At 49.9% G+C, this 20,164-nt stretch overlaps 1 protein-coding gene across 1 annotated transcript in view; it reads left to right on the top strand.

The window, feature by feature from the left end:
- Window positions 1-4,179: 4,179 nt before the first annotated feature.
- The window catches only part of DAGLB (diacylglycerol lipase beta), a 31,546-nt gene continuing 15,561 nt past the window's right edge, over window positions 4,180-20,164 (top strand). Inside the window, exons 1-5 of the mRNA XM_042781035.1 lie at window positions 4,180-4,274; window positions 8,089-8,240; window positions 15,806-15,977; window positions 17,025-17,283; window positions 18,685-18,815. Coding sequence (XP_042636969.1) covers window positions 4,180-4,274; window positions 8,089-8,240; window positions 15,806-15,977; window positions 17,025-17,283; window positions 18,685-18,815 — 809 coding nt within the window. The remainder of the gene's footprint in view (window positions 4,275-8,088; window positions 8,241-15,805; window positions 15,978-17,024; window positions 17,284-18,684; window positions 18,816-20,164) is intronic.

Raw genomic sequence — 20,164 nt, 5'->3', positions numbered from 1 at the left:
TGAGTTGGGGTGTGGGGGCTGGAGCTGCGTCCTTGCCCACGTTGGAAACAACGGCCTTGTGTGGCATGGTTTATGAAGCACTGTTTTCAAAGTTACTTTTACTTCCACAATAAAGGTTATCAGGTAACTAAGACTTTTTATTGAGGTGTTCTTTGTTTGTGTGATTTTTTTTTTTTTTTTAATGAAAGTGTGAGAGAAATAAAGCAGCCTCAGAAGGTTCAGAACCCTTCTCAGCACAAGAATTCAAACCGGTTGCCTTTGGTGAACTCCAGCCACGGTGACCCCATGTATGGCACAGTAGAACTGTGCTCTATAAAGTACATCGCTGGGCCTTCCTAGGTGCCCTGGGGTGGACTTGAACCGCCAGTCTTTAGGTTAGCACTTGAGCCTGGGTTTGCATCACCCAGGGGCTCCTGTGAGAGAAGTGTTGGGTGCCCTGGAGTCAGTTCTGATTCATCGTGACCCCATGGGACAGTACAACTACCCCATAGTGTTAATACATTGTGGGAGCAGATCTCCCATGATGTAGTGCCCCATGGGGCAGCCAGGTGGATTCAAACTGCCAACCTTTCAGTTAGCAGCTGAGTGCTTACTGTTTGTATCACCAGGGCTCCTTATGAGAGGACTAATCCAAACCCATTGCCACTGAGTCAGTTTCAACTTGGAGCAGCCCTACGGGAGAGTAGAACTGCCCCAGAGGGTTTCCAAGGCTGTCCGTAAGCAAACTGCCTCCTCTTTCTCCTGTGGAGCAGCTGGTTGGTTTGAATTGCTGACCTTTTGGTTAGCTGCCAGATGCCTCAACCACACCGCCACCAGAGTGCTAATCTTTATAATAATAATAAACCAAACCCACTGCTATCGAGTCGATTCCAACTCGGTGACCCCATTGGGTTTCTGAGGCGGTAAATCTTTCATCTTCCTTGCTTATAGTGGCTGGGGGCTTGAACTGCCAACCTGGTTAGCAGCCAAATGCCTTATCCACTACCATCAGAGCTCCTTAATCTTTATAATTTAAAAAAAAAAAAAAAAACTTATTGGCATTGAGCCATTTCCAACTCATAGCCCATTGTGTTTCTGAGGCAGTAAATCTTTACGGAAATAGATTGCCCCATCATCCTTCCACAGAGCGAATGGTGGGTTTGAACCACCAGCCTTCTAGTTAGCAGTCAGATGCCTTAGGCACTGCCCCACTAGAGCTCCTTTAGTCTTTATAATAACCAAAAAACTACCAAACTCACTGCTGGCAAGTCATTTCCGACTCATAGCGACCCCTTGGGTTTCCGAGGCAGTATCTCTATGGAAGTAGATTGCCCAACCTTCTGAGGAGTGGCTGCTGGGTTTGAACCGCCAGCCTTCTGGTTGGCAGTCAAATGCCTTAGGCACTGTGGAAAATTGAGTCCCAAGTACCTTCCAAAAACCACCCACCTGCGGTCTGAGGAGCCCTGATTGGCTTAGAGGCTCAGTGTGATTTTTCTCTGCATGCTTTCGCCCCCTAGTGGCCCAATGTGGGGCTTCGCCTAGTGTGGCTACTAGAATGCCATCCTCTGTTCTAGTTTTAGTTTGGGCACACTAAAAGTGAGACTTCCAGCAAACACCTCACTACACCTGACTGCCTGTCACCAAAACAGTGACAGACTTTATTCCCTTCCTTTGCTTTACTTTTCTTCATAGCACTTAGTTACTCCCTGACATACCACGAGCTTGGTGACTACCTGTTCCCCTTCTCCCCCTCTGAGTTTCATAAGGGTGGGGTCCTTGTCCATCTTGTTCCCTGCTACGCACATACCAAGGAACCCTGGTAGTCCAACGGTTCAGTGCTTAGCTGCTATCCAAACGGTTGGTGGTTCCAGCCTGCCCAGCCACGCCGTGGGAGAAAGATCGGGCACTCTGCTCCTGTAAAGATGACAGCCTAGAAAAACTACGGGGCAGTTCTCTGTCACACGGGATCACCATGAATCCAAATGGACTGCACCTAACAACACGCATGTACTAAGAGTCCCTGGGTGGCACAAACTTAAGTGTTGGCTGCGAACTGAAAGGTTGGCAGTTCAAACCCACTCAGAGGCAGTCTGTAAGACCTGCCAACCTGCTTCCCAAAGTCACAGCCTTGAAAGTCTGTGCAGCATTCTGTTTGGTCACGTGGGGTCACCATGAGACAGAAACAACTGGACAGCAACAGGTGCTGGTAGGCCCATAACAGGGCACATTATAGGCACTCACTGAATAAACAAGTGTCAGAGTTTCCCAAGTCTGAAGCTCCTTCAAGGCTCTTCAAGAGGGTAAGATTTCAGGGTAGAGATGAGCTTAACTTAGCTAAGGTGGTCAAGGAAGGTCTCTGAAGCACTGACCCTTGAGCTGAGGCCAGAATGAAGTGAGAATGACTACCTACAGGCAGTGGATTCCTCGCAGAGGTAAAACGTAAAACAGTGGTTGTGGACCTGACTTCTAGTGACCTCTCCTTGGATTTCTGAGGTGGTTTCATTATCTCGATGGAAGTAGCTTGCCCAACCTTCCTTCCCACCAGAGCTCCTCCTCGCAGAGGTAACTGGATGTAAAAGGCAGGAGAGACCGATCTTGCTGCGTTCCAGGGGAAAAAGGAGGTGTCAGGTAGTGTGGTGACAAGGGACAGTGCTGTAACCCACGCAGAGTGTTGTAATCTTGCGGAGGGACAGGTCGACAGCACTCCCAAACCTTTGGTGTGTGGTTTCCAGGGAAAGGCCCCTGCAAGAGGTCGTATTCTATTTTATCTGCAAACGTTAGCTTGCACGATCCTAAACAGACATTCAAGCAGGTCACCTCGGCTGCTGTGTGGGGCATGCATTGTGGGGAGGCCCGGGCAGGAGGGAGACCCTCCAGGCACAAGAGGAAGAGGGCTCAGACCTGTAATAGGGGAAAAGAGACCCCAGATTCAAACAGGTTCAGTAGAGACACTTACTAAGCCTTGTACAAAACAAAGACAATCAGCCTGGATGAGGGAAACCATCAACATGAGAAAGCTGACTGGAGTCGGCTGAGTCATGGCCATGTGGGTAATTAGAAATGATTGTCTTAAAAAAGGGGAATTATCACAAAGTTACGATTGGTGGTAGACAGAACCTGTTGCAGGTGGGACTACAGAAGCAAGGAATAGACCATGATTGGGATTTGAAGCTAGTAAAGGGTTACAGGTTGGTTCTGGGCCTTGACTACCTGGCTCGGTGGTGGTCCAGATAGTCTGTGACGCCTGACCATGCAGCCTCGTAGTCACAAGGTGGCTGCCAAACAATTCCAAGACTCCTCGGAAGGAAGGTTGGGCAATCCTACTTCCGTAGTGATACTACCACGGAAACCCAAGGAGGGGTTGCTATGAGTCGGGGCCGACTCGATGGCACATAACAACATAACAACAACCTTAATTTAAGTAGGAAAAGGACAGTCGCAGGCAGGTTCCGAGGGACTATAATCTATTTTCAATCACTCTTCCTGGAGGCAGACCGCCCCTCCCGAGGTTTGTCCCGGAACTTGTCTGTGTAATGCCGGTTTATGATCAGAAAGAACCCAAATGGCAGTCAAGCCTCAAAACGGAGTTAGGGCTCCCACACAACCCCAAGTACTTTCAGAATTTAACCTCTAAATCAGACCTGAGCAGGATTGAGGTAGACTCCCCGCACTGACGATGCCCTTCTGCTCCGGAGAGCACAGGGTCCCTCAGGCCATTCATTGCCCGGCCCCCTACTCCCGCCGCAGCTGTCGGCTGGAGTTTCACTCCCTGAGCTAGAGCGCGGGTGCACTGGAAAGGTGCTCCAGGTACAGTTAGGGGTGGAGAGGGCGACAACCTCATCACCGGCTCCGGAGTCTCACAGACCCGAGCCTGGAGAGTCCTTATCTATGAAATGGAAATAATAATCGAACAGACGTTCCAACTCAAGCCTGCAAGTCCCTCCGAGTCAGCGAATCTGCGCAGGCGCACAGTGCTCCAGTAGCCGGCTGGCTGCACAAGGCGCAGCGCGCGCGAGCCCTCCTCTGCCTGGGACTGAGCATGCGCCGGTCCCTGCCTCAAAGTGAGCATGTGCTGGACCCCGCCTTCGGATGCGCATGAGCGGAGCCGAGGTTAGGTTGACGGCGCACCGGAGCGCACCCGGCATTAGGGCGTGAAGTGCGCGGCGGGCGGACCTGAGGCCGGGCGGCAGGGCCTTCGCCATGCCTGGGTTGGTGCTCTTTGGCCGACGCTGGGCCATCGCCAGTGACGACCTGGTCTTCCCAGGGTTCTTCGAGCTGTTCCTGCGAGTGCTGTGGTAAGGGTAGGGGACTGGCTCTGGGCGAAGAGGGCGTGAGGGGCGGGGAGGGTGCCAGCCTGCCGAGCGCTGACCGACTGCCCGGCGCGGTGCCCGGCGCTGGCCGTGCGTGCTCTTAATCCGGTCCGCAGGATCACACACAGTGGGTTCTGTGACCACCCCCATTGCACAGATGGGAAACTGAGGCCCCGAGACGGTAGGCCGTGCCCGGGCGTCCGCGCTCCTGGGGTGTGTGGCCCCGAGACCTGGCCCTGGAGGCAGCGAGGACTCCATGGCCAACCAGAGGATGGCCTCAGGATCTCTCTTCAAGTCGGAGCCGAGGTTTGGGTTAGGAACCAAGGCAGCCACTCAGGCAGTCACTTTGCATAGGACAGCATCTTGACTCTGTAAAATGAAAGCTGGGACCCCCCCCCCCCGAGAATATGGCCCTTAGTTACCGTGGAAGCCTGGAACTGAACTCACCCCCGTCGTTCAACTTTCAGCCCAACAATAGAAAGGCTCTGGTAGCATAGTGGCTAAGACACTTGCCTGCTAACCAGACGGCTGGCGGTTCAAACCCACCAGCCACTCCGGAAGGAAGGTTGGGCAATCCTACTTCCGTAGTGATACTGCCTCGGAAACCCAAGGAGGGGTCGCTGTGAGTCGGGGCCGACTCGACGGCACATAACAACAACAACAAAGTGAACAGGAACAGCAGGGAGGAACCCACTCCTCAGAACCGCCGACCAGACTAGATCCAAAGGGCAGCGTTTGCCCAGGGATAAAGCCCAGAAGGCAGGAAGGGATAGGAGAGAAGGACGAAGGGAAACCAGGAACCACAGCGAGGAAGTGGGGCGAGTGCTGTTACATTGTGGGGATTGCATTGATTGTACCAAACAATGTGTATTAAGTGTTGAATAGATAACTGATTTGCTCCATAAATCTTCACCCAAATCACAATTAAAAAAAAGTGATAATAATAGTAAAAAAGCTTTGAAATACAACCCATTCAGTGGAGCTCATTCCAGAAGCAGACAGGCTTGGAATATACTTTGCCTTTGAATGTGTGGATTCCCTTTCAGAGTAGCAGCACCCTTTGGGATTATGGGAAGTAGCATTTGGAGCATAAAGTCTGTTCCCATAGAATCTGGGAAAGAAAGAATATATACATAAAAATTTTATTTATTTTGTTGTTGAGAATATACAGTGACTGAATATTTTGATTAGAGAGCCTGTGGAAGAATCCTGGTCAAGAGGGGGGAAATGCAGAACAGAATTTCAAATTCTCATGGACTCCAGATTTTCTAGAGCCGTGGAGGCTGGATGAACCCCTGGAACTTTAAACCTTGAACAAAAAGTATCCTCTCAAGTGTTCTTTAAACAAAGCAATAGTGCAGTGTGATGGAGCATTTTTGTATGGCCTTTCTTGCCATGGTCTTATAACTCCCACCTAATGACTAGGTGAGACTGTGGAAATGAGGTGCTTGTGGCCCACCAAGGGGCTTGGATAACACATTAATAATGCAGATAAGGTGTGTGGCACCCTTGTGGGATTGGGACCATGCTAATACGGTGTATAGAACTCTTATGAGGATTGGTCAGTTTCACCATCCCACTAGGCTTAAGATGAATCGTCCTAGAGGTGGACGGGGGAGACCACACTACCACCAAGAAGAGGGCCTAGGCGTGGGGTGTGTCCTTTGGACCCAGGGTCCCTTTGTTGAGAATCCTAGACCCAAGAGACAGAGCTGGTAACCCTGGAGATGGCACAAGACAGTGAGAAGCTGTGGGGGAGAAGTAACAGTAGCAGAGGCAGTAGGACCAGAAGGCCTGCGTGAGACGCACAGCGTGCTTCCTGGTCCACAGAGCAAGGGCGGTGGGCATGCTAAGCCGTGGAGCTGGAGAACTGAGGGCCTCTGGGCAGGAGGCTTGCTGGTGGAGTAAGCTGCCTCTGGGCCCTTATTGGCAAGCTACAGAGCTTTGGAACACTTGCTTGAGCAGGCTGGCCCAAGGGGCTCACAGGCCAAGGGCCAGGGAGAAGCCTGCCTGTAGGCACAGCCAAGAAGTTGCTCTGAGCCAGGAACTACCCTGAGTCGTTTCTGAAATGGTCTGTATGGGATCAGATTAACAGCACCAACTGGAAAGGTCAGGTCGGAAGCTTAGGGGGCAGCGAATGTATGTTGATGGGGGAGGAGCAGTGTGGAAAAGGAAAGTGAAAATTGTTGTGCAACTCAAAGGCCGTAATCAGTGCCACTGAATTGTGTACGTAGAATTTGTTGAATTGGTGTATGTTCTGCTGTGTATAATTTCAGCAACAAAGTAGATTCTTAGGGGACAGGAGATAAAAACAGGAAATGTTGTGAACTGCTTCTGAGGGGCTTTACAGTTCTCAGGGCCAGGCCCTCCTGAGGCTACTTCCCCATTGTTATTTCTGGACACAGAGTCATGATGTTATCACAAAACTGACAAAAGCATGAGAGTGATGTAGGCCCATTCCACTGCTGGGCCAAGAGGGGCTGTGCCTGCTGCCTGAACACCTAGTGACCGATGAGCTGTTTGTCACTCTCATAGTTGGGTGCTGGCTCCCATTGTTCTGCACTGAATGACAAAATGTATTCAGGTCCCCGGGGTTTGTCCTTTCCATTTGATTGGTGTTCACCAGGCAACATCTATGCATAGCTTGCTTCCTGTCCTCTGAGGTATCTATGACACAGAAGTAAAAATTCTCTCCTTAATGTTTTAGCATGCGTATTGTTTGGTGGCTTACCACTTGAGTATTTCTGAGTCATGATGGGCTAGTGTCATATTTGCTTGCATTGGGTTTTAAATGCCTCTCGTGTGTTAAAGCAGGCATGAGAGGTTATTATGTAAGCACAGGAACTCTGGTGGCTTAGTGCCCAAGGCTTGTGACTGCTAACCAGACAGGCTGGCGGTTCAAACCCACCAGCCACTCCTCCGAGGGAAGGTTGGGCAATCTACTTCTGTAGTGATACTGCCTTGGAAACCCAAGGAGGGGTCGCTATGAGTCGGAGTCCACTCAATGGCAGTGAGTTGTTTTGTTTTGTTATGGAATGAATGGTAAGACTTAAAAAAGCAGACATACTCTTTAGTTGGCTTAGTAGGTGTTTGTTTTTCTTTTTTTGAATGATGTTTGATTGTGTGCCTGGTGAATGTTTACACAGCAAATTGGGCTCCCATTTGACAATTTCTGTGCAAATTGTAGAGAGGCTTGTGGATTTGAACTGCCAACCTTCTGGTTAGCAGTCAGATGCCTTAAGACACTGTGCCACCAGAGCTCCTTGTTAGTTTTTTTTTAATGCAAATTCTTCAGCAATATTAATTACGTGTTTTTTCCACAATGTGTCAGCATTTTCTCTAATTCCCTTTTGGTTGTTGCATTTCCATCCCTGCCCCTGCCCCCATCTTTGCTTTAGAGTACTTGTTAACCTTTGGGTCTCCCACAGATGGTTTTTTGATAGAACCCCATGCTTACAGGTGATATCCTATATTTTGTGTGCCAGTCTATCATTTCGCTAAAAGGTTACCTCAAGCGAGTTTTGGTTCAGGGTTTATGGAATATCCATCCCAGGGTCGTAGTCTCAGAGCATCCTTAAGTCTCCACTGTCCAGGAAGTTTGGACTTTTTAGGAATTTGCGTTCTGGTCCATGTTTTCCTCCCGTTCTTTCAGGATAGTGAATGTGTTCTAGGTGTAAATTATATTCCTGAGTGAGCCGTGCCTTGGTTTGGGAATACTGCCTGCTTTCATATCGTGCGTTGTGTCTGCCAAAGCAGCTCTGAGGACCCCGTGTCTGACACCCCCTCTCTTTCTTGGCAGGTGGGTCGGCATTCTGGCTTTGTACCTCAAGCACAGGGAGAAGCTGGACTGTGCCGGTGGAGCCCTGCTCAGCAGCTACTTGGTGGTCCTCATCGTGCTCCTGGCGGTTATTATATGTGCCGTGTCCGCCATCGTGTGTGTCAGCATGAAAGGTGGAGAGAAGTTTTTTCTGTTTTACACCCAGGCTTCTTCATTGTAACTGCTTTATTTTGATCTAATTTGCATGCCACACCACCTGCCCATTTAGAGTGTATAATTTAGAAGTTTTCAGTATAGTCACCAAGTGGTGCAACCATCACCACGATCGATTTTAGAACATTTTCATCACCCCAGAAAGAAATCCCGTACCTATGAGCAGTCAGTCACTCCCCATTTCCCCCTAATTCCCTCAGCCCTCGGGAACCACTAGCATAATTTCTTCTCTATATCAAACCAAAAAGCCAAACGTGTTGCCGTCAAGTTGATCCCGACTCATAGCGACCCCTCTTTGGGTTTCTGAGGTGGTATCTTTATGGAAGTTGATTGCCCAGTCTTCTTTCTGAGGAGTAGCTGGTAGGTTTGAACTGCCAGCCTTCTGGTTAGCAGTCAAGTGCCTTAGGCACTACGCCACCAGAGCTCCTTCTTCCTGTGAAACCAAAAACAAACCCACTGCCATTGAGTTGATTCTGACTCATAGCGACCCACTTTGGGTTTCCAAGTTGGTAAATCTTCATGGAAGTAGATTACCCTGATGCCCTTCCTTGGAGCAGCTGATAGGTTTGAACCACGGAATCATATAAATGGAATAATGCTGTAAGTTTTCAGGGTTTATCCAAATTGTAGTATCTATCAGGCCTTCATTCCTTATTTTGACTGAATTAATACTCCATTTTATGGAGAGACCACAATTTATTTATCCATTCATCAGCTGGTGGACATTTGGGTTGTTTCTACTTTTTGCTATTGTGAATAACACTGCTATGAATGTTTGTGTGTGAGTTTTTATGTGGACATGTTTTCATTTCTCTTACTTACCTATCTAGGAGTGGAATTGCTGGGTCATGTGGTAATTTTGTGTTTAATATTTTGAGAAACTGCCAGACTGCTTCCAAAGCAGTTGCAGCATTTTACATTCCCACCAGGAGAATATAAGGCTTCTAGTTTCTCCACATCCTCTCAAACACTTGCTCCCTAACTTTTTGGTCACAGCCGTTCTCTTGGGTGTGAGTTCTAGTGATGTAGTGGTTAGACATTCGACTTCTAATCAAAACTGTCAGAGGTTTGAACCCAGCAGCAACCCTGCAGGAGGAAGGTGAGGAGGTCTCTTTCCATAAAGGTTTACAGCCTTGGAAACCCTGTGGGGGTTGCTCTGGCTTGGCAGTGGCTCAGGCTCTGGTTTGGGGCTTGAGTTGGTCATCGCATTGTGGTTTGGTCATCACATTGTGGTTGGGTGTGCGTTTCCCAGATGGTGAGTCATAGTGAGCGCCTTTGCCGTGGGTCCGAGATCCCTCTACAGAGGAATGGCTGTTCCGGCCCTTTGCCCAATTTTGAATCGGGTTATCTGCCGTTTTGTTATTAAGTTGTAAGAGTCACAGCTGTTCTTACCGATTGTATTTTTTTTTCCTGTGTGTGTGTGACAGTTTTCGGCATAGTCACTTACCTGAGAATATCTCTGAAGACATTGGAAGTCGGCCTGCCTCTCAACCACACCCAAGTGTTGCATTTCAGTTTTAGTGTTTTGTCACTGCCTGAATGGGGATGGGGGGGCGTGCCCATCAGATTATAAATGATGACGATAAAACTGGAAGGAGGTTGCAGCTAGGCAGGGTGGTGGAATCGAGATCTTGAGCTTTTAGAATGATGGCCTGAAACTTCTAGTCATACTTCACAGGGAGAAATATTGAGGGGAGAGAAGTCCTTGGTAAAGTGTTCTTGTGAGAAAAAGAGCTTAGGGTTTTGGGGGTGACCGAGAAATGGCATGTGCCTTAGCAATGTCTGGGAAGCAGGGCTCTACTGTGTTTGAGAACCGCTCCTAAGCATGAGGCCATGGGGCTGGATCGAAGCAGGCCTGGTTCTGTGGTCTGTGTCGGCTGCATCTGCGTTGCCATTCATGCCGGATGCTGAGGGGGCGGCAGGTTCTTGATGTGCACATGGAGCTTGGGGCCCCTGGTGTTTTCCAGTGACGACAGGATTTCTGAAAGGTAAGGTTTGAATCCAGTGTCGTTTCAGATCAAGTGTTAGATAATTTACTTACCTTTTTGTTCACCTCACCTTCTGTTTAAAATAACCCACACCCATTGCTGTGGAGTCGATTTCAACTCTTAATGACCCTATAGGACAGAGTAGAAGTGCCCCAAAGAGTTTCCAAGGCTGTCAGTCTTTATGGAAGCAGACTGCTACATCTTTCTCCCACAGAGCAGTGGGTGGGTTTGAACTGCCAACCTTTCGGTTAGCAGCTGAACACTTAACCACTGTGCCGCCAGGGCTTCTCACCTTCTGCTTAGACCACTGTGGTGATAGATTCAAACTGAGAAGTAGGTGTCAACTCCTGGTTTCTTCAGATGTTTTTGGTGGTATTGGAGCTGCAAAAAAGGCACGGAGGCGGCGTCTTCAGACCTCCTGTAACTTCACAAGAAGATGGCATCACCATCAACAGCCCGAGGCTGGTTCCTACGAGGCCAGACATGCCGCCCCCCTCCAGCCTTTTTACCAACTCTGACACAACCCTCTCTCCCACAGCACTCACTGCTTCTCTGGTGGGTTCAATAATTCGTTGCAGTGGTCACATAGAACTCACAGACAATGCTCATGATTATGGGGGTTTATTAGGGAAAGAGGAGCGCTGATGGCGTAGTGCCTGAGGCGTTTGACTGCTAACCACAAGGCTAGCTGTTCGAACCCACTAGCCACTCCTCAGAAGGAAGACTGGGCAGTCTGCTTCCATAGACATACTGCCTCAGAAATGCACGAGGGGTGGGTATGAGTGGGGACCGACTCGACGGTAGTGAGTTAGAGTTGTTAGTGTTAGGGGAGTAGCAGGTTACATCAGGTTCAGGAACGTGCTCAGGATGCAGTTCTCCCATCAGGACCATTTCCCCTCTGCTGTGCCCTCAGGCACGCCTCTCTGGCCTTGGCCTCTTGCCCGGCCTCTGCCCTGCCCTGGCAAGTGTTACAGAGCTCTTTTAGCTCTGCTGATAGGTGCAACTAGGTGCTCCCCACTCCGTTAGCAGGGCTCCTGCCCAAGGGCACCCAGCTTTCTCACTTTGTGGGCTGGAAAGCCCACCGCTCTGTCTCGCGGCTCTTGGTTCCCCTGCGCTATCTCTCAGCTGGGCCTCTCTTTGCCACAGAGGTCCAGCATAGGGATCTCGGATCCAAGGACATGCTCCTCTCCAATTCCAGTTCTTCCCTCTTGATGACAGTGAGATCCCCCCTCTGCCCGTAGCAGGGCTCATTCTAAGCCTGGCAGGCAAAACTAACCAATGTGCACCTTAGAGTTCCACACAGCTTCTTTGCATGGTCCCACCCAGTAATCTGGTGGGGATTACAAGGGCCCTGGCTAGAAAAGCCATCCAGGTCATTGACTGCACCACAGGAGTACAGTCAGAGCTGCGTGACAGGCGCTGTGTTCACTCAGCTCCTCCTCCTCTGCACTGGCATGATGCCTGCACTGTCACATGCATGTCACACCCGCGTGCGCAGAGCTCAGAAAACATTTGCAGATCCAGGGATGTTGCAGGTTGCCTCTGCAGCTGCCCATCAGTTCAGGACGCCCCTCCAGTCTGCACACGCCAAGAGTGTGCCAGAAACGTGGGTCCTGTGTGCAGTTCCAGGCATGATCCCAGTGTTCAGAAGTGCACGTGGGACCTGGCTGGGGCCAATGAAACTCAGGGAGAGTTTGCTGGGAGGTTCTAGAAAAGTCTTCCCTGGCTCCTCTGGGGAACATCCAGAAGCAGCGTATGGTCTTCCCTCTGGATGCTGCTGCCGTAGCTCCGGTCAGAGCCCAGGCTGAGTGCAGGGAGGGCAGAGCTAGCTGTCAGAATCCCAGGAGACCGAGTTGGGGCTCCTGGACAGGGCGGCCTGATACCTAGCCTGCCCCTGAACTTCCTGTCCCTCCAGCTGGTCCATGTCCTGACTGTTTCTGAACCAGTCTGAGTTGAATTTTCTGTTGGCTGTGCCAGAGATAGCCCAACTAACTTGAAAGCAATGTTTTATAAAACATGTTGGCTTGGTTGTTGGTTTGTTGCCGATGATTACGAAGCCTGTGCCTTATGAAAAGCATTGTGAATACCATGAGGAGAGTTTTCTTTAAAAAAAGGCAAATGGGGAAAATGTTTGTGATACACAGGAGACAAAAACTCACTTGCCTTAATATGTAAGGGCTTTTACAGATAAACCGCAGTCCCTGAGTGCCACATGGTTAAGCACTCAGGGGACAGCCCTGGCGATCTGCTCCTGCAAAGATGGCAGCCATCAAAGCCCTGTGGAGTGGTTCTGCTCTGTCACAGGGTCGCTGTGAGTCAAAAATCAACTCGATGGCACTCGATACCAACAACTAGCCACGAGGTTGGCAGTTTGCACACACCCATAGGCTCCTTGGAAGATGGGCGATCTGCTCTGAAAGGTCACAGCCTTGGAAACTCTGCAGACAGTTTTGCTTTGCACACTTGCGGTCACCAACAGTCAGAATGGACACACTGACAGCCAACCGCAACAAGAAAAAGACCAGTAGTCAATAGCAACATGGGCAGACAACATGAACAGGCAACTCACGGAAAGAAACCGTAGACAGCTTTTTGATGTGGAAACAGTATTCAGAGATGGTCCCAATAAGAAAAGCTCACTTGTACACTGAGTTGGTGAGGAAGGGCATCTCATTTTTTTGGTGGGAGTATAAATTGGTTTAATCTCTTTGGAGGCCAGTTTTTGTGTGTGTATGTGTGTATGTGTGTGTACATGCATGCATATGCATATCCGTTTTTGTATATATTGGCATATGAACAAAGAAGTACTGGTAGGATTAGTCACTGCAGTATTGTTTATGAAAACAAAGGCTGGGAGAGACTTAGGTGCCTGTCAGTAGGCCGCAGGTTGGGTGTGACGGTCTCCTGTGTCACTGTTGCAAAGGAGGAGAAAATGCTTGATAACAGGTAAGGGATGATGCCGAGGTGCTGGGGGTGGGACATTGTATCTGGTTTGTGAGTTTTTCTTAAGGCTGTAGGTGTTTTGTTGTATACTCCAGAGTATCCTGCGCAGGCGGTAAGAATAACTGGTTTACTTCAGGGAAGGGAAGAGGAGGACGAGGACCCCCAGGGGCAGGGGGCAGGCTTCCTGTTTCCTTTGCACCTACCCTTGGAACATTTTACCGTTTATGTGTGTTTCCTTCTCAACATCAGTGTGTGTATGGTTTCTCTGTTAACAGTTAAGTGTAGATCTCTTTTTAAGTAACTGCTGGCCACAGTGGCAGATCTGTTCTTGATTCATAGGAAACTTACCCCTTTTGTTTCATAAAACCCGGAAACCAAGCCTACTGCCATTGAGTCAATCCCAACTCACAGCACCCCTGGAGGACAGAGAAGAAGCTAGGGTTTCCAAGGCTGTCAGTCTTTACGGAAGTGGACTGTCATATCTTTCTCCCACGGAGCAGCTGGTGGTTTTGAACAACTGACCTTTTTGTTAGTGGTGGCATACGTTAACCACCATGCCACCGGAGCTGCTTTTTGTTTCATAAGTCATCTCGATAATTAACCTGTCATTTGAGCTAAAAGGCTTTGTTTAGCTTTTGGCTGGTACAGAAAACAAACACCGCAGTCATAGGACTCCTTGGAACATATAGAATCCCGTGGCCTCTGTCCCCAAGGTTGATGTTTGGGTACATGCCTCTCCTCTTCTGCTTGGGCAGAAATAGTACTCAGTAGGGAGAACAATTGCTGTTGCCTTGGTGACAGCCATGAGTGATTGACAGCATCCCAGATGATAGGCGGCTGTTCCTGCCGTGCGGGTGGGTCCACGGGAGAAGGCTCACCCTGGAGATTTCTGTAAGAGCACCCTCGGGTGCTCATGCTGACCTGCCACCTCTGGGCCTGATTGTGGGCCGACCCCGCGCACCTTGTCTGCATCTGGGCCTGACCGTGGGCCGGCCCCGCGCACCTTGTCTGCATCTGGGCCTGACCGTGCATCAGGGCTCCCAAATGCAGCAAAACCAGTGCTCATGATAACAGCAGCAGGAGGCAAAGGAAAGTATCAATTTGGAAGCGAAACAAAAGTTTACTGAACTACAGGGAGGTGGAAAATCAGTGAATGCTATTGCTGGGGATTTACGTGTGTTGAACTCGACAATCGTGTGATGATCCTCAGAAACAGAAAAAAAACCTTCAGCTTGTCAAGGACTGGCTCCACTGAAAGTTACAAGGCTAACTGAAATGCGAGCGGGACCAAACACAGAAGCGAATCTCCCTCGGCACATTGAGCACTGCTAAGGCACGAAGCTTGTTCGAGATGCTTAAGAAGCAGGACCAGACTATGATAAGGTGTTGGTACAACATCCAAATCACATAACGTCCTGTTTCGCGGAATGTATTGTGGGCGTTAAGTGGCTTACTGGTCTTTAATATCTTACTCCTTTTCTGGACCGATAAGCACAATAATTCCATTGCTTGCTTCTCTGTGTGTTCTCTTCACTAGTGTGTTACTGATGGTTGCCATGTCAAGTCCAAGTGTAACTGACAGTATTGCAGCATTTCCTTACTGAGAATCCAAGCCCTTCAGGAAGGAGAGTGTACGCCCTTGTTAATTCCTGTTTCTCCGGGACCTATTGGCTATTGTTACGCAGTCCAAAAACTGCAAACCAAACCCATTGAATCAAGTAGATTCCAACTCGTAGCAACCCTATGGGACAGGGTAGAACTGCCCCAAAGGGATTCCAAGGTTGTGAGTCTTTACGGAAGCAGACTGCCAAATCTTTCTCCAGCGGAGCAGCTGGTGGGTTGGAACTGCCGAACTTTGGGTTAGCAGCCAAGAGTTCCAACCATTGCGCCAGCAGGGCTCTTGATTGTTATGTAATAGCAGGCTCTGAATGGGGTGATTTTATACATCCCTGCACCCACTGTCCGCCCTTCAGAGAGAGAAGCTGTTAGCATGACTGTAAAATGTCATCTCTGTGTCAAGATGAGGCCTACTAGTGTTTTGTTTTCCTTCAGCTCCCATAACAAAGCAACAACACACACTGTGTGACTTAAAGCAATGGAAATTTATTGCCTCACACTTCTGGAGGCTGGGAGTCTGGATTCAGGGACCATTCTGTTCTGTCCCTGTTGTCCTAGCATAATTACGAATAGTACCCCCTTAGACTTTCAGAAGTATCCCAGTTTGGACAGATTATATGGTCACCCTGGACCCAGAAGTGTGTTTAATCCCTAGGAAGTTGAAAAGTGAACCCAGGGCCTATGGCCACACTCCCTGTCTCCCACTTTCTCACAGAGGTATGAGTCACAATGGGTATGTATATTGTATGGACATGTGCTCTGATGGATAAAGTCAGGGCAGGTGTGCGTACCATACAGACGTGTGCTCTGATGGATGAAGTCAGGGTGGGTGTGCGTACCGTACAGACTTGTGCTGTGATGGATGAAGTCAGGGTGGGTGTGCGTACCGTACGGATGTGTGCTCTGATCTTCTGTGGAGAAGAACCTCACCCCATCTGAGAAGGCATGTGCCCGTCTGAACGTCTTCTGTGTTTCAGGAACCATCTGTAACCCTGGGCCGCGGAAATCTATGGCGAAGCTGCTGTACCTCCGCCTAGCGCTCTTTTTGCCAGAGGTGGTCTGGGCATCTCTGGGGGCCGCGTGGGTGGCAGACGGAGTGGCGTGTGACAGGACTGTTGTGAACGGCATCATCGCAGCCGTCATCGTCAGGTGAGGCCTTCCGTCTTCTGGTTCCCATCTCGTCACAGATGTGTTTGAGATGCTGGTAAACGAACCTCCCTGAAGACCTCAACCCTGTTCAGGTCTCCTCAGACACTTAGAAATCGGATGCTTTGCGTCGGTCAGGAGTGTTTATAGAGAGGCTTCTTTGTACACAAGAAGCAGTCTGTCTTTCCTCTTTATTGGCTCTCACTGGTTTGTACTCCTGTCCTTCTCTTAGAAGAAGTAAGCCATTCGCAGGAAACAGGGACCAAAACTCAAGGGGGGTGAGAACCAGTGCAGTGTGTCAGGAGTTGTGACAGGGACTCGGGCTCCAGAACAGGAGGGTGTTAGTGTCTTACAGGCTGAGAGTCTTGATGATTTAGGAGTGTAGCGTGTTACATAAGGATACTCAGTTCCACTCCTGTCTTCCCGGGGTCACAGGGCCAGTCAGCACAGTCACTTCCGGGAGGCTCACCTCAGTGGCACATACGCTCGCAGGCCCTCATTGCGTCCACATCATGAGCCGTTGGTAAACAGACAGTGGACGAAAGGACTGTCAGCGAGCGTGTCCTGTCATACAGCAGGATTCTCTTGGCTTCACCAAGAATGGGCCTGGGTCACGCAGTTGTCACGGGGCCACAGAGAACAAATGATACCCACTCTGGTGCCCCCACGACTCCTTTTTTTTTTTTTTTTTTTTTTTTGATTTGGGCCATAGGGTTGCTGTGAGTTGCACTTTCCATACAGCAGTTCACATATGCTTTGTCTCATGTCATTGACCCACGGCTCCTTTTGTCTTTGGTGGGTCTTTGCTTTTAGGGCTCTGCTTTTTGTGGGGCCTGGGTTTATGAGGAACTTTGGGGAAGAGAAGAGTTGCTTGCTGTAGCCATGTTCCAGGACATCCACGCCCTCCTCGTACATGAGGAAACTGAAGCCGGAGGAGGGGCCTGGCTGCGGCCCCTGCGGGTCTGGCCCACAGCCACCAAGAGGAGGGGCCTGGCTGCGGCCCCTGTGGGTCGGGCCCACAGCCACCAAGCCTCGTCCTCTGTTTTTCAGTTGGATCGTCATTGCCGCCACTGTGGTTACCATCATCATCGTCTTTGACCCACTGGGGGGCAGAACGGCTCCATATTCCCCTGCTGGTCCCGGGCACCTGGACACTCGTGAGTCCAGCCAGCTGCTCCATGGCCTCAGGACCGCGGCCACCAGCGTGTGGGAGACCAGGATCAAGCTGTTGTGCTGCTGCGTCGGGGACGACGACCACACTCGAGTTGCCTTTTCGAGTACGGCAGAGCTTTTCTCAGCCTACTTTTCAGTAAGCCAGAGGGTTGGGCTTGGTCTCTTTCTCTGTGGAAGTAAATGCCTCTTGTGTTAAGATGAGTGCGCCGTCCTTGGACCAGCGTCTTTTCGCACAAAGCCACCTGGAAGGACTTGGGGTCTTGGGGCGTGGGCGCATTGGGAGGTGCTCCTCCAAGCATTGGTACTCGGGGAGCAACAGAGTGTTTTCAGTCCCCACCTTTCTAGTTCGTTCTGTCAAGACTTCAGTTTTGCTCTTGAGGAACGAGTAATGGAACCTGTGTATTTTGGGAGCCAGCTGCCTTTCCCTGTCTCCTCGATCCAGCTGGTATTGTTTTGTACTCGCCATAGTCTACTTGGTGACTGTGTCGTGTTGGAAATGATATTGTTTTGTGGTATTGTTTTGTACTCGCCATAGTCTACTTGGTGACTGTGTCGTGTTGGAAATGACGGGAGACTGGATTTTTAAGGGACAGTTTGACTAGATTGTTGCACTGCAGAAGTGTGTCTGTGCCAGGGCTCCGGGGTTCATGTTTTTCCCTCATCCCTAGTGTGTGGTTCTGCCTTTTCCCATCACGCACTCTACCCCAGTGCTGTCGGGTTCAGAATGAAGACAGGGAGGCATGTGGAGGAGTTCTTGTGACATCTGTGCACCTGTGCTCCTGCCTTGTCTTTGCCCCCATCTCTGGTGCAGCCTGGCTTCGCACCACCCGGGGCTGGCCGGGAGCCCAACACTGGGCCATAGCCACAGCCCTATGTAGGGATCGGAGTGATAAATAAACTTCAAGGAGTGCTTGGACTTCCCGTCAGATGCTCACAAGGAGGCTGGTACCCGTTCCTTTCTAGTGGGTTAGAGGTGCGTGGGGTAGCTGAGGGTTTTTGACATCCCCTGTCTGTCCTGGGGTAAAAGGCAGTGGGGCAGCCCTAGAGGACTAACCCTGGTTTTGCCAAGCTGACGTCTTTTGAGGCTCGCTGGGCCCTGGGAGCGGAAGTCCAGCCTTGTGAATCTCTGCCCTGGACTCTGTCAACAAAATCTGCAGAATCTGGAGAAGCAAGAGTATAAATTTGGGCTAAAATTGGCCATTAATACAAAGATGGGGAATTTACCACTGATTTCCTGACTTTACCAAACATTTAAGGTAGGTTAAAAATACTAAGTCACTTAGAGTGAAATTTTTAAATACAGATCACAAATTCCGTTCTCCAGTGGACTTGGATAAGGGAGAGAGTAAAACCCAGTACTGTGTTCACGGGTGGAGGGTGGCCTGCAAGGAAAATGTTTACACGTACCTTTGTTCATGTATGTGCGTGTGTGTGTATGTGCGTGTGTGTGTATGTGCGCGTGTGTGAGACGGGGTTTTCAGCAGCTCTGGCAGGTCCTGCTGAGTGTTCTGATGTGCCCTCGTGGTTTTCCATCCAGGACACCGATCTGGTGCCCAGCGACATCGCGGCGGGCCTCACCCTCCTCCATCAGCAGCAGGACAGCATCAGTAACAGGCAGGAGCCTGAGGAGGTGGTCAGCCATGGCCTGGGGCCCTCCCAGGTGAGCTCCTGTCTCTGTGGGGCTGTGGGCATCTGTACCAGTAACCGACTTACAGAAGGTCACAACAGCAGCAGCAGTTTCAGAAGCACTGGGCTGGCATCTGATGGGTGGCTTTGATTGGTTGTAGCGGGTCACCTGTAAGGGGAGGCATCTCCCCCTTGCCTGGGGTTCAGGTGGTAGAGTAGGTCCTACCTCGTTCACCAACCATGGTGTTTACACAGCATTCAGTTTGAGAAACTTGGAGGGTGGAAGCTGTGTGTCGGGAACATTGCTCCTGGGAGGGACCGTGTCTCCCAGAGTGGTTGGCTTGCTTCTCTGGGCCTGGGATGCAGAAATAGTTCAGCTTTGTTCATGGTCATTTTCCTGCTACAGACATTTATGCTTTTGAAAGAAAACTGTACATAGACTAGGTGTATTTTTCTGACCCTTATTGAAAACTCCAGTTGTTTTTTTTTATTTTAAATTTTTATTGTGATTTGGGTGCAAGTTTGCAAAGCAAATTCATTTTCCGTCCAGCAGTTCATACACATTCTGCTTCATGACATTGACTGCAATTCCCACAGTGTAACAGCTCTCTTCCCACTTCCTCCCTGCAGTAGTGTGCCCTTCCCTCCTGCCCCATGTGCTGTCTCCCTGTATAAACACTGCCCTTTTGTTGTCCCATGATTGACCAAGGAGTGTATCTGCCTAACGTAAATGTTCAGCTCATATGCCTATCTTGTTTGGTTGGAAGCCACAGGGGCAGTTAGGGGCCAGTCTTGGGTTCCACCAGGCTCCATCAGACCGGCAAACCTGGTTCCACCAGGCTCCATCAGACCGGCAAACCTGGTCCTTTTTTTTTTAATGATTTTGAGTTTTGTTCCACATTGTTCCCCCACTCTATCCAGGATCTCCTACACAGATCCCTCTCTGGGTGGTTGACATTGTTAGGTGGGCACCATCTAGTTCTTCAGGTCTCAGAGCTATGTAGGCTGCAGATTGCATGGTGTACCAATCCCTTGGACTAATTGTTTCCATACGTTTTTGGTTTTTTTCATTCTTCTTTAATCTGGACAAGGAGAGACCCATCGTTGTATCTAGATGGCCGCTTGCAAGTTTTTAAGACCTCGATCACCTACCAGAGTAGGATGTGGGACAATGTTTTGTGTAGTATGTTATGCCAATTGAGCTTGATGTCTCCTGTGACCATGGTCCCGAGCCTTCAGGTCCAAATACTCGCTCCCTCAGGGTAGCTGGCTGTGGCCGAGAAACCACCACAGCCTTGTCCCCTTGTCGGCTCTACTATACACCCAGACGTTCCTACAACACGTACAAATAAATGCCCAATTCTTGCTGTGGAAACCTTGTGGTTACGTGC

This window comes from Orycteropus afer, unplaced genomic scaffold (genome assembly GCF_000298275.1).
Source record: "Orycteropus afer afer isolate SDZICR_OR568_19922 unplaced genomic scaffold, OryAfe1.0 scaffold00006, whole genome shotgun sequence".
Lineage (NCBI taxonomy): Eukaryota > Metazoa > Chordata > Mammalia > Tubulidentata > Orycteropodidae > Orycteropus > Orycteropus afer.
The sequence above is the reverse complement of the archived record's forward strand: the minus strand, read 5'-3'. Positions and strand labels throughout refer to the sequence as shown.